This window comes from Balaenoptera borealis (genome assembly GCF_965194805.1).
Source record: "Balaenoptera borealis genome assembly, chromosome: 2".
Classification (NCBI taxonomy): domain Eukaryota; kingdom Metazoa; phylum Chordata; class Mammalia; order Artiodactyla; family Balaenopteridae; genus Balaenoptera; species Balaenoptera borealis.
In genome coordinates, this window is record NC_138867.1 from 44,433,214 (window position 1) to 44,446,202 (window position 12,989).

General features: G+C 34.8%; 1 protein-coding gene across 3 annotated transcripts in view; it reads left to right on the top strand.

Annotated features, from left to right (window-relative positions):
- The window catches only part of MTREX (Mtr4 exosome RNA helicase), a 132,997-nt gene that overhangs the window by 4,253 nt on the left and 115,755 nt on the right, over positions 1–12,989 (top strand). For 2 of the 3 annotated variants that reach the window (XM_082382215.1, XM_082382216.1), the window contains exons 2-5: positions 1,927–2,064; positions 3,375–3,441; positions 6,439–6,501; positions 7,423–7,535. In XM_082382215.1, the coding sequence (XP_082238341.1) occupies positions 1,927–2,064; positions 3,375–3,441; positions 6,439–6,501; positions 7,423–7,535 (381 nt within the window). Of the gene's footprint in view, positions 1–1,926; positions 2,065–3,374; positions 3,442–6,438; positions 6,502–7,422; positions 7,536–12,989 lie in introns of those variants that run through there. The other variant, XM_082382217.1, reaches the window with a different exon arrangement.

The window sequence follows — 12,989 nt, forward strand, 5'->3', positions numbered from 1 at the left end:
TATAGTTGTCACCAACTCCTAGTAGGTTTAATTACAATGCTTTGGTTGATGCTTACTAATTCAGACAGAATAATAAAATGTTAGAACTAGAGGGATCATAATTATCATTCATATGTCTTCTTTTACTGAGGGCCAAGGATATTGATCGCTTGTCCAAAGGAGATTCATGTAAGTAATATGGGACAGCTGTGAATGCCTATTCCACTAAATGGGGCGTGAGAGGAATTACATATTTCAGGTTTTGCCAAGCATCAAGGAATAAACTTCATTATGGAAAGGTTATTCAAGCATATAGATCAATACTACTGTTTGTTGAGTCTTTTTTAAAAAAATTTTTCTGTTGAGATAAAACATATTAAAAAAAAGTGCGAAAGTCATGGGACAAATTTTCATAGTGAACACACCAATGTAAGCCCTGTTCAGGACAAAAAAATAGAATATTGCAGAAATCCCTCTTTGTCCCCCAGTAAAGTGACTAACCTGATAACCACATGTGTTAGTTTTTTTTCTGTTTGTAAATATAATGTAAATGGATTCATACAGAATATGTTCTTTTGTTTCTGGCTTTTGCTCAACATTGTTTGTAAAATTCTTAACTGTAGCTCTGGCAGTACCTTTCGAAGTATGATTGAGGTTTGGTGTGGGATCAGAGGAATATTCCCAATTATCTGAAAAGCCTGCTCTTTTTCAACTATAGGAGACTGAATTTTTCTTCACATACTTCAGCCAAAAACTGTATCACAACAAGTTGAATGTAGAGATAGATGAGAGTCCAGCTGCCTTCTATTAAGCCAGACATTAAAGAGACTTGCAAAAATATAAAACAATGCCATTTTTCTCATTAAAATTTTTTTGGGAAAATACTAACTTTTTTTTAGTTTTAATATTTAATATGGTAAACATCAGTAGATAAGACTACGTAAACAAAATTCCTTGGAATCCTCAATAACTTTTAGACTGGAAAATCAAAATCAAAATCTCTCATTTCTGAGATCAGTAATTTTGGAGCCACTGATGTAATATAGTCTACTTTAATTTCCATTTTCCTGGTAATTAATGGTTCTTGAGCTCCTTTTCGTATGCTTATTGATCATTTGGATATCCTCTTTCGTAAAGTGCCTGTTCTAGTCTTTTTCTCATTTTTTTATTGGGTTATCTTTTTTTTTTTAATCTGTAGCCGTCACTTCCATTATTTTAGATACATACGCCTTTTGTCAGTTATGTGTGTTTCCTCCCACTTTGTCTTTTCTCTGTACTGTCTTAATGGTACCTTTTGATTTACAGAAACTCTTAGTTTCAATGCAGTCCAATTTTAGCAAACTTACTTTTTGGTTAACAATTTTATGTTCTGTTTAGTAATACCTAAAGATAATTTTCTCATTTTATCTTTTAGAGTCTTTGTTGTTTTTGCGTTTCACAATTAGATCTAATATCCATATTGATTTTTGTGTATAATTGGCATAGGGGTCAGATTGATTTTCCCTATGGTTATCCAATCCACAAAGCACCGTTTATTGTCACTACTTTTGACCAGTGAATCCAACCACATAAAAAAATTTTCTCCCAAATAGTAATATTATGCCATTAGAAAAGCATTAAATGTTTATTGAAAGTGTTCACGTAAATGTCTAATGGTATTTTACAGTTTTTAAGAATATTATATTAGTAGTAGTTACGTTAGTGTGAGTTGCAAAATATTTTTAGAACAGAATTTCCAAGAAAATATGAAATGAAAGAGGAGTAGTATTCAGTTTCATTAGTTAAAATAAGAGTATTCTGGGCTTTAGCCACTTTTGATTTGTAATATCTATTTACATGACTTTTTTTGTTAATAGTGTATATTATACATGGGATAATATTTTACGGAGTCACCCTTAAAGTAAGCAGTGCTATTGCAGAATTCATTCTAAACCGTTCACTTTTCAGAAGACGTTTTGATGGTAAATTACAATCTGAGTCAACTAATATTGGAAAAAACAAGAGAGATGCAGACTTCGAGGGCACAGATGAACCCATTTTTGGAAAGAAGCCCAGGGTAGAAGAGTCAATAACTGAAGACTTAAGGTAGTATTTCCATTGTTATAAATGCTAGTAACTCTTAGGTTGGGTGGTTGCCTGAAGTTTTGAAAATTGCTTGTATGTTGTTACTTTATGAAAATATTTGTTGAATTAGAGAAATGAAAATAAATATTCTTTATATATTCATATAAACATATAACTGTAGAACAATTAGGTAAGTTTGGGGAAATGGAAAACAATATAGAAAAGAAAGGCTTTTAATACTTTTGAATCCAATTTTAAGAAAGAATCTTGAAGCCTGATTTTTTTAAAAAGAAGAAATGCCATTTCATTTATTCGTTAATGTCTTAGAAGAGGATCACTGGAAGAGTGGGATAAAAGGAAAGAATAAAACTGACACAATGGAAGGGAATCCTTGAGAAGGAGCATTAGAAGGAATTAGATTTTCACTGTTGCATGTAGCAGTAGAGTGGCTATGAATCTCAAGACTACTGTCAATGAGGGAGACCCAGGGATATGTGTGGCTGAAATAGCTGGGTGTTTCTTTGATTTCAAAAGTTGGAACTTTCTAGAAATTAATTCCAATTTCTTAGGTTGACCTGTTTCCTCTCGTAGCGATGGTCATGACTTTGCTTTTCCCTTCTCATTTGCCATATTCTAGGTTGGCACTACAATAAAGAATTTACTCCTATGGTTTTTTGTTGTTGTTGTTGTTTTTTAACCGGTTAGCTGTTGTTGTAGCTAGCAAAAGTAGGTACTATAAATGGTGGTAGATGTATCACTGAAATACTTAAGATGCACTGTTTGTCCAAACTAGTGGAATAGGTTACAAAATAATACTGATAATTTAAAATCATTGTTGCTTATTGTAGTAATTCTTGGGTTTTATCCAAAGTATGGTTATTGATTTAAAGTAAAAAATCAAAAGTACAATCAATAATAGTGGATCTAGTGCAGAAATACATCTATTTTTCTTCAATTTATCCACAATCATGTCTTTTCAGAGTCTAAACAGAGAACCTAGATGAGTATAACTTAGGATTTTGATGAGAAGAGGGAACACTTCTATAAATTATAGCAACATCTGTATTAGGCTAGTTTATTTTATACTTCCTATCACGTAATGGTTTTTATAAGCAGCTTTGTGTTTTGAAGCAGTGATAATGCTTTTGTAGAGGTACTTTTTATCCAAAATAGTTACTGGAACTAAGCTGACATAATTATTTGAATAATCCATTTGGAGTCTGTTTTGTATTTGTAATAAAAGATGCTAACTCACCATTTTGAATTCCCAGCATATATAATTCTCAGTAATTTATTTTAATGTAATTTTAACAATTTTTTTTTTTTTTAAGTTTGTCAGACTTGATGCCCAGGGTCAAGGTACAATCAGTTGAAACTGTTGAAGGGTGTACACATGAGGTAAGCACAAACAGTGTATGGTAAGTTGGTGTTTTAAGTGGGATTTTGCTTTGGACTATCTAGTCTGATGATTGACAAGCAGTTTAGCCTTAAGGGCTTTGGAAACAATATGTAGTTTCTGTGCAGTCAGCTTACGTAGTCTAGTGGAAGGAGCTGGGGGTTTGTATTCAAACCTGAGCTCAGACACTGACACAGCGCTTTTCCCAACTACAGTCTTGGATAAATTTCTTAACCTCTTTGACATTGTTTTTCTAATTTGTAAGTTTAGAATAATGGGATTTACATCTTGGGGTGGTTGTGAAGATTATGTAAGAAAATTAGGTAAGATACCCAGCACAGAGTAGGGTTTTTTTGTTGGTTTTTTTGTTTTGTTTTTCAGAGTAGGAATTTAGTACATGTTTATTCCCATGCTCCTAAAGTCAAGTAACAGTGACATTTTGCAGGTCCCGTGCTTTTTTGTGTTTTGCTCTGATGACTGATATATTGCAGTTTCATTGTCTGCCACAAGATGGTGGTCACTGATAGCTTGTAGTAACCGTTTATCAGTGAGCATTTATAAAAATATGGGACATAAGGAAACTAACACTAGTTCTTTCTATTAAGACTTCTGCCTTTACCATGTAACCTTATAAGTTATTACTACAGTTAATTGGGGAATCTTATTAAAGACTTTATCAAATAAGCAGAGTAATTCCAAATTAACAAAAATTGCTTTTGATGTAGATCTGGAACCTTATTTTCTTAAACACCTGTTTTTCTACTTGAAATTTCCTTATGTTCCTTTAGAATAGCACTTAGTTTGGCAGGTATAATATCCATTAGATCATTCTTTTAACACTTATATTAGACCCTATTTGATGCTGTGGTCTTAAAAAGATGGGGAAAAAACCTCAAACACACACAAATTTTTCTCTCAAGAGGTCAGAAGTTCTTTCTGTCCTCCTTCATGATTATCCTCAAGCCCTCCATTCTGTTATCTCCTCTCACATTTTTAGCAGGTAACCTTACCTTTTACTTTATATTAGAGGTTTGAAGATACCAAGTTGGAGTCACATCAACTCAAAGGACAAGGCACTGCGTTGTTTAGGCTGAGGAGAGTTGTTCTTGGTTGTATCCTATCCTGCCTCCACAAAGACTTGGATCATTCCATTTTCCCTTGACTGTTTCTGGTGTCTCCTTTTCTCTATTTTCCTTTTCTTATCAGCATATGAATATTCAGAAGCTTCTCTTTTGTTCTTTGTTGCTTTTTAGCCACTGTGTTGTGTTTCTTCTTCCCCATTGTAGTCATTCATTCAGTACATATCTTTCGGGTGCCAGGTATATTTTATTATTCACTGAATATAGAGATAAACAAAAAAAGTTATGGTCCCTTTCTTTTCAGAGTTGTTATTGAGTGCTCTGCTTAGAAAATCCCTGCTTAACTTCCTAACTTTCCAGTCATCTTTTAGTCTACTATAGTTAGATTTCTTCTTTCTCCATGTCTTTCAAACTGCTCTGGCAAAAATCACCAATAACTAATTGCTAAGTCTATTTGACTCTTGATTATTCTGTTGGTTTTCTATTTTTCTGACTCCTTAGTCTCTGTAGGCTTCTCTTCTACCTGTCTGTTATAAGTTAGTGTTACCCAGACTGTTTTCAGAGAATAAAAACAAAACTCTGATTCTCATACATGTGAAAACACAATTTGTTGTTGCTGCTATTAAATCTCAGAAATGCTAAAATCTAAATTGCTTTGTGTTAATGTTTTTTGTTCATGTCATAGCAAGTATCAGGAGAGATGTGAGGGAGGTGAACCAAGTAACCAGGTATGGGCCCGCAGGTTGATCATACCTTGATGAGGGTCACACCATGATTTAGGGTCTAGTCTTCGATTTTCAGATTCCGAAATCTGTGATTTTGTCAGTGCGCCAGAGGTTGTGCTCTTTGGGTAGAATCACTTTCATCATACTCATGGTATGGTATAACAAAAGAAGGACATTCCCTTAAATTAATGGATAAGTAGTCCTCTTATTGTCAAACTACCTAGGAGTCAGAAACTACTTAGAAGTTTCTTGGCGTCATAATAAAGGGGAATATGTAGTCTCAAGGGGAAGACTGATGAAAACTATTCCTGTCCCCGGAAGGGTTCATTCATTAATAAAAACAACTCAAATTAATCCTTTCGTAATGTGTGCTGGATAAACTACCAAATTCTGCCCCTTTATAGATTCTATTTAGAGTTTCACATTGCTTCTAACACAGTTATTATACTGGGTATTGTTCATTGAGTTTCATAATTTATCGTTTCACTTAATTACAGTCAGGTTCTAGTTATTCCTTTTTGAAACACTACACACATCATCTTGATTGTAATAGAATTGCAAATTTACCAACAATCTCTTAATATTTCTAAGACAGCTAATCTTACCTCATACTTGTTTGTTGAAATTTTGCTCTTAGAAATTATTTCTAACTTCTGTGTGTACCGTACTTTGCCCTTGTTGATTATTTATACATTAATTCGCTTACGTATTGGGAATTTAGATATATTGTGAACTGCTCTCCAGATCTTAATCTTCACTGGAGGAAAATTAGTTTCCTGTTGCAGGGAATAATACCATTTTATTCCACATAGTTTTCTTTCATATAGTGGCATCCCTTTTTTATGTCCATTCTGCTTTTTTGAGCATTCATTAATGTCAGGAAGTACATTAGATATAGAAAATACAAAGATAGCTGAGATAGATCCTAGACCTTAATAAACAGTTTCTTTTGGGAGATAGACTTAAGTGCTTTTAATTAGATTACTATCAGATAAACACTAATAGAAGTTTTTTGAATGTTGTAGCTTTTGCATTTTGACTTTTTCTCAAAGGTGGTTATTTAATTTTACAGTGTCTAAGACTGTCAGAAACACTTTAGTTCATCACCTTTATTTTTCAAACCATCATTGATTAAGGAGTGTTGAATGCATCAATTCTCGAATAGTAAATTGATTTTTTTTTTTTTTAACATCAGGTTGCACTTCCTGCAGATGAAGATTATCTACCACTTAAACCTCGCGTTGGAAAAGCTGCAAAGGTTTGTACTTTGGGCAGTATGGTTTGTACAGTTTTGTGAGTCTGTTTTCCTAAAAATCTTAAAGATAAACTTTTAAATGAGATTCTTATACTTCCCAGTGTGTGTGTATATATGTATATACACACATGTATATGTACAAACTAAGAAGCCGCCACCTGAAGTCAAATATGGTGAGAACCAAGTCAATAACCATGCTGAAAACCAAGTATCATGTGATAAGATTTTTAAAAATTAAAATAATTCTCAACCTTTTTAATGAATCTAATGAAAAGTACTGATCTTTCTCTAGAAAAAAATGCATATGTACAATCAGTTTTGCATATAGTTTTGGGAGTTGAACAAGCTTCTAATGAAATTTAAACTCTATTGCTGATAGTAAATGGATTTTGAAACCCTGATAGATGGTGAAAGAGTAATATAAATTTTCCAAGTCATTTTCTTAAGTAAAAAAGGCAGTATGGTGGGGTAAACATGAACTCTTCAAGTCTAATAGATACATTATTCTGCCTTTGCTGAATGAACTTCATTGAGGCCTTGCCTTTTCAGAGCCTCAGAGTTCCCATCTGTGAAAAGAAATTATACTTAGGTTAGGGGTTGCTGTGAAGATTAGTATGTGGAAAATGTGTTGCACAGTGCCCACCATAAAGCATGTTCTTGATAAATGGTAATGATTATTGTGTTGTAATTAATATATATGTAAACATATAATAATTGAAAGATCAGATAGTAGAAATAACTTCTATGCTGTCTGGTTAAAGTTTTTTTTTTAATTCTTCCTAATTTTCTCTAGTGGGTGGCATATTTCCCATATAGACTCATAAAGAAATGCTCCCAGAATGCTTCTAGGGGTAGCGTCTCTTGGTTTTAAGTGTACTATGATGTGTTTAGGTGTCTTCATACAGATACTAATTTTTTTTATAGGAATACCCGTTCATTCTTGATGCTTTTCAAAGAGAAGCCATTCAGTGTGTTGATAATAATCAGTCTGTTCTAGTATCTGCACATACATCAGCAGGAAAAACTGTATGCGCTGAGTGAGTAGCTTTCTTTTTAAATGGAATTTTAGGACTGTTAATATTTGCTTTATACTTTAGGTGCTCCTATGTTGGGTGCATAAATATTTACAAATATTATATCCTCCTGTTGGACTCACCCCTTTATCATTATGTAATGCCCTTCTTTGTCTCTTGTTACAGTCTTAGTTTTATTTTTTATTTATTTATTTATTGTTATAAATTTATTTATTTTTGGCTGCATTGGGTCTTCGTTGCTGCACGTGGGCTTTCTCTAGTTGCTGCAGGCGGGGGCTGCTCTTCCTTGCGGTGCGCGGGCTTCTCATTGCGGTGGCTTCTCTTGTTGCAGAGCACAGTCTCTAGGTGCCTGGGCTGCAGTAGTTGTGGCTCATCGGCTCTAGAGAGCAGGCTCAGTAGTTGTGGCGCATGGGCTTAGTTGCTCTGCAGCATGTGGGATCTTCCCAGACCAGGGCTCGAACCCATGTTCCCTGCATTGGCAGGCGGATTCTTAACCACTGCACCACCAGGGAAGTCCTTACAGTCTTAGTTTTAAAGTCTATTTTGTTTTACATAAGTGTAGCTACCACAACGTTCTTTTGGTTTCTATTTGCATGGAATATCTTTTTCCATCCCTTCACTTTCAGTCTGTGTGTCCTTATATCTGAAGTGAGTCTCCTATAGGCAGCATATAGCTGCAACTTCTTTTTTTAATCCATTCAGCCACTCTCTTTTGATTGGAGAATTCGTCTATTTACATTTTATTATTGATAGGTGTGTACTTACTGCCATTTTGTTAATTGTTTTCTGGCTGTTTTGTAGTTTGTCTCTGTTCCTTTCTTCTCTTGCTCACTTTCTAGTTTTAAAATGAAATTTTAAAATAACTGTTTTTTACTGTGCTCTTTAAAAGTTTAAATTTTTTCTATTTGATTTCTGTAAATTTAGACTCTTACCTTTATTTCATTTCTTCTACCTACTTTGGGCTTCATTTGCTCTTCTTGTTCTAGTTTTTTAAAGGAGGAAAGGTGAGATCCTTGATTTCAGACCTTTTTCTAATACAGACATTTAGTGCTGTAAATTTCCCTTCAGTCATGAATATGTATCATGATTCACTAATGCTATGTTCATTTTTTGTGCATTTCATTTCAGGTCTTTTCTAATGCTCTATCTTCAGATTCATTAATCTTTGCTTGTTCATTATCTAATCTGTCCTTAATCCTATTCAGTGCATTTTTTTCATCTCGGACATTATAGTTTTCTTTCCTGGAAGTTCATTTTTGTGTGTGTTTGTTTTCCATGTGTCTACTTAACTTTCCTCCAGCTTTTTGAGCATACAGAATACAGTTTAAAAACTGTTTAAATGTTTTTGTGACTATTACTTTCATTTGTGTTACTCCCTGATCTGTTTTAATTAATTGACTTTTCCCTTCATTATAGGTCAGTATTTTCCTACTGCTTTGCATACGGCTCTGATGGGATGTTTGGCTGTTTTTTAATTTCATCACTGACTTTTGGCAGTTTAATTATGATGTGACTTTACATAATTCTTCTCATGTTTCTTATGCTTGAATTTATTGGGCTTCTCAAATCATGGGTTTATTAGTTTTCATCAGATTTGGGAAAATTTCAGCCATTTTTTATGTCAAATAATCCCCCTTCTAGTAATCTTAGGACTTCAGTTAAACTTAGGTTGACTTTAAGTTGTCTCAGAGCCTAGTGACACTCTTATTTATTATTGTTTTTTGGTGTTTATTCTCTGTGTTTCATTTTGGACAGCTCTTAAATGGCTTTAACTTTATTCATCTTTTTTTCTGCAATGTCAAATATGCTTTTAATCCTACCAACTTTATTTCATCTTAGATTTAGATTTTTTTTTTTGCTGAAAGTTTGGTTTGGGTCTTTTAATATTTTCCATATTTCTTCCAAACATGCTGTTTTATTTTTTCTCAATTTTCTTGAATATACAGAACATAGTTATACTATAGTAACTTTCACTATCCTTGTTTACTATTTTATATTTTCTGTCTCATTTTTGGATGCCTTTTTACTTATTTATTTTTACTCATATTATAGGTTGTATTTGCCTGGTTCTTTGCTTACCTGATTATTTTTTAATGCCTGCCGGGACATTGTGAATTTTACCTCCTTGGGTGATGAATATTTTTGCATTTCTATTCACATCTTTTTTTTCTTTTTTTAACATCTTTATTGGAGTATAATTGCTTTACAATGGTTTGTTAGTTTCTGCTTTATAACAAAGTGAATCAGCTATACATACACATATATCCCCATATCTCCTCCCTCTTGCATCTCCCTCCCATCCGCCCTATCCCACCCCTCTAGGTGGTCACAAAGCACCGAGCTGATCTCCCTGTGCTATGTGGCTGCTTCCCACTAGCTATGTATTTTATATTTGGTAATGTATATATGTCCATGCCACTCTCTCACCTTGTCCCACCTTACCTTGCCCCTCTCCATGTCCTCAAGTCCATTCTCTACATCTGCATCTTTATTCCTGTCCTGTCCCTAGGTTCCTGAGAAGCATTTTTGTTTTTTGTTTTGTTTTTTGTTTTTGTTTTGTTTTTTAAATACATTTATTTATTTTTGGCTGCATGGGGTCTTTGTTGCTGTGCGTGGGCTTTCTCTGGTTGTGGCGAGAGGGGGCTACTCTTCGTTGCGATGCATGGGCTTCTCATTGCAGTGGCTTCTCTTGTGGAGCATGGGCTCTAGGCATGCAGGCTTCAGTAGTTGTGGCACCCGGGCTCAGTAGTTGTGGCTCATGGGCTTAGTTGCTCTGTGGCATGTGGGATCTGCCCGGACCAGGGCTCGAACCAGTGTCCCCTGCATTGGTAGGCAGATTCTTAACCACTGTGCCACCAGGGAAGCCCCCATTTTTGTTTTTTTCTAGATTCCATATATATGTGTTAGCATACAGTATTTGTTGTTCTCTTTCTGACTTAACTTCACTCTGTATGACAGACTCTAGGTCCATCCACCTCATTACAAATAACTCAATATAGCTTTTTTTTATGGCTGAGTAATATTCCATTGTATATGTGTGTCACATCTTCTTTATCCATTCATTTGTCGGTGAACACTTAGGTTGCTTCCATGTCCTGGCTTTGTAAATAGAGCTGCAGTGAACATTGTGGTACATGACTCTTTTTGCATTATGGTTTTCTCAGGGTATATGCCCAGTAGTGGGAATGCTGGGTCGTATGGTAGTTTTATTTTTACTTTTGTAAGGAACCTCCATACTGTTCTCCATAGTGGCTATATGAATTTAGATTCCCACCAATGGGAATGCTGGGTCGTATGGTAGTTTTATTTTTACTTTTGTAAGGAACCTCCATACTGTTCTCCATAGTGGCTATATGAATTTACATTCCCACCAATGGTGCAAGAGGGTTCCCTTTTCTCCACACCCTCTCCAGCATTTATTGTTTGTAGATTTTTTGATGATGGCCATTCTGACTAGTGTGAGGTGATATCTCATTGTAGTTTTGATTTGCATTTCTCTAATGATTAGTGATGTTGAGCATCCTTTCAGGTGTTTGTTGGCAATCTGTATATCTTTGGAGAAATGTCTATTTAGCTCTTCTGCCCATTTTTGGATTGGGTTGTTTGTTTTTTTGATACTGAGCTGCATGAGCTGCTTGTAAATTTTGGAGATTAATCCTTTGTCAGTTTCTTGGTTTGCAAATATTTTCTCCCATTCTGAGGGTTGTCTTTTCGTCTTGTTTATGGTTTCCTTTGCTGTGTAAAAGGTTTTAAGTTTCATTAGGTCCCATTTTTTTGTTGTTTTTATTTCCATTTCTCTAGGAGGTGGGTCAAAAAGGATCTTGCTGTGATTTATGTCATAGAGTGTTCTGCCTATGTTTTCCTCTAAGAGTTATAGAGTGTCTGGCCTTACATTTAGGTCTTTAATCCATTTTGAGTTTATTTCTGTGTTTGGTTTTAGGGAGTGTTCTAATTTCATTCTTTTACATGTAGCTGTCAAATTTTCCCATCACAACTTACTGAAGAGGCTGTCTTTTCTCCATTGTATATTCTTGCCATCTTTATCAAAAATAAGGTGACCATATGTGCGTGGGTTTATCTCTGGTCTTTCTATCCTGTTCCATAGATGTATGTTTCTGTTTTTGTGTCAGTACCATACTGTTTTGATTACTGTAGCTTTGTAGTATAGTCGGAAGTCAGGGAGCCTGATTCCTCCAGCTCCGTATTTCATTCTCAAGATTGCTTTGGCTATTCGGGGTCTTCAGTGTTTCCATACAAATTGTGAAATTTTGTTCTAGTTCTGTGAAAAATGCCAGTGGTAGTTTGATAGGGATTGCATTGAATCTGTAGATTGTTTGGGTAGTATAGTCATTTTCACAATGTTGATTTTTCCAATCTAAGAACATGGTATATCTCTCCATCTGTTTGTATCATGTTTTAATTTCTTTCATCAGTGTCTTATAGTTTTCTGCATACAGGTCTTTTGTCTCCTTAGGTAGGTTTATTCCTACGTGTTTTGTTCTTTTTGTTGCAGTGGTAAATGGGAGTGTTTCCTTAGTTTCTCTTTCAGATTTTTCATCCTTAGTGTATAGGAATGCAAGAGATTTCCTTGCATTAATTTTGTATCCTGCTACTTTACCAGATTCATTGATTAGCTCTAGTAGTTTTCTGGTAGCATCTTTAGGATTCTCTGTGTATAGTATCATGTGACCTGCAAACAGTGACAGCTTTACTTCTTCTTTTCTGATTTGGATTCCTTTTATTTCTTGGATTCTTTATTTCTTTGGATTGCTTTTATAGTGGTGAGTGTGGGCACCCTTGTCTTGTTCCTCATCTTAGTGGAAATGGTTTCAGTTTTTCACCATTGAGGACGATGTTGGCTGTGGGTTTGTCATATATGGCCTTTATTATGTTGAGATAAGTTCCCTCTATGCCTACCTTCTGGAGGGTTTTTATCATAAATGGGTGTTGATTTTGTCAAAAGCTTTTTCTGAATCTATTGAGATGATCATATAGTTTTTATTCAATTTGTCAATATGGTGTATTACATTGATTGATTTGCGTATATTGAAGAAGCCTTGCATTCCTGGGATAAACCCCACTTGATCATGGTGTATGATCCTTTTAATGTGCTGTTGGATTCTGTTTGCTAGTATTTTGTTGAGGATTTTTGCATCTATGTTCATCAGTGATATTGGCCTGTAGTTTTCTTTCTTTGTGACATCTTTGTGTGGTTTTGGTATCAGGGTGATGGTGGCCTCGTAGAACGATTTGGAGAGTGTTCCTCCCTCTGCTATATTTTGGAAGAGTTTGTGGAGGATAGGTATTAGCTCTTCTCTAAATGTTTGATAGAATTTGCCTGTGAAGCCATCTAGTCCTGGACTTTTTGTTTGCTGGAAGATTTTTAATCACAGCCTCAATTTCAGTGCTTGTGGTTGATCTGTTTATATTTTCTATTTCTTCCTGGTTCAGTCACAG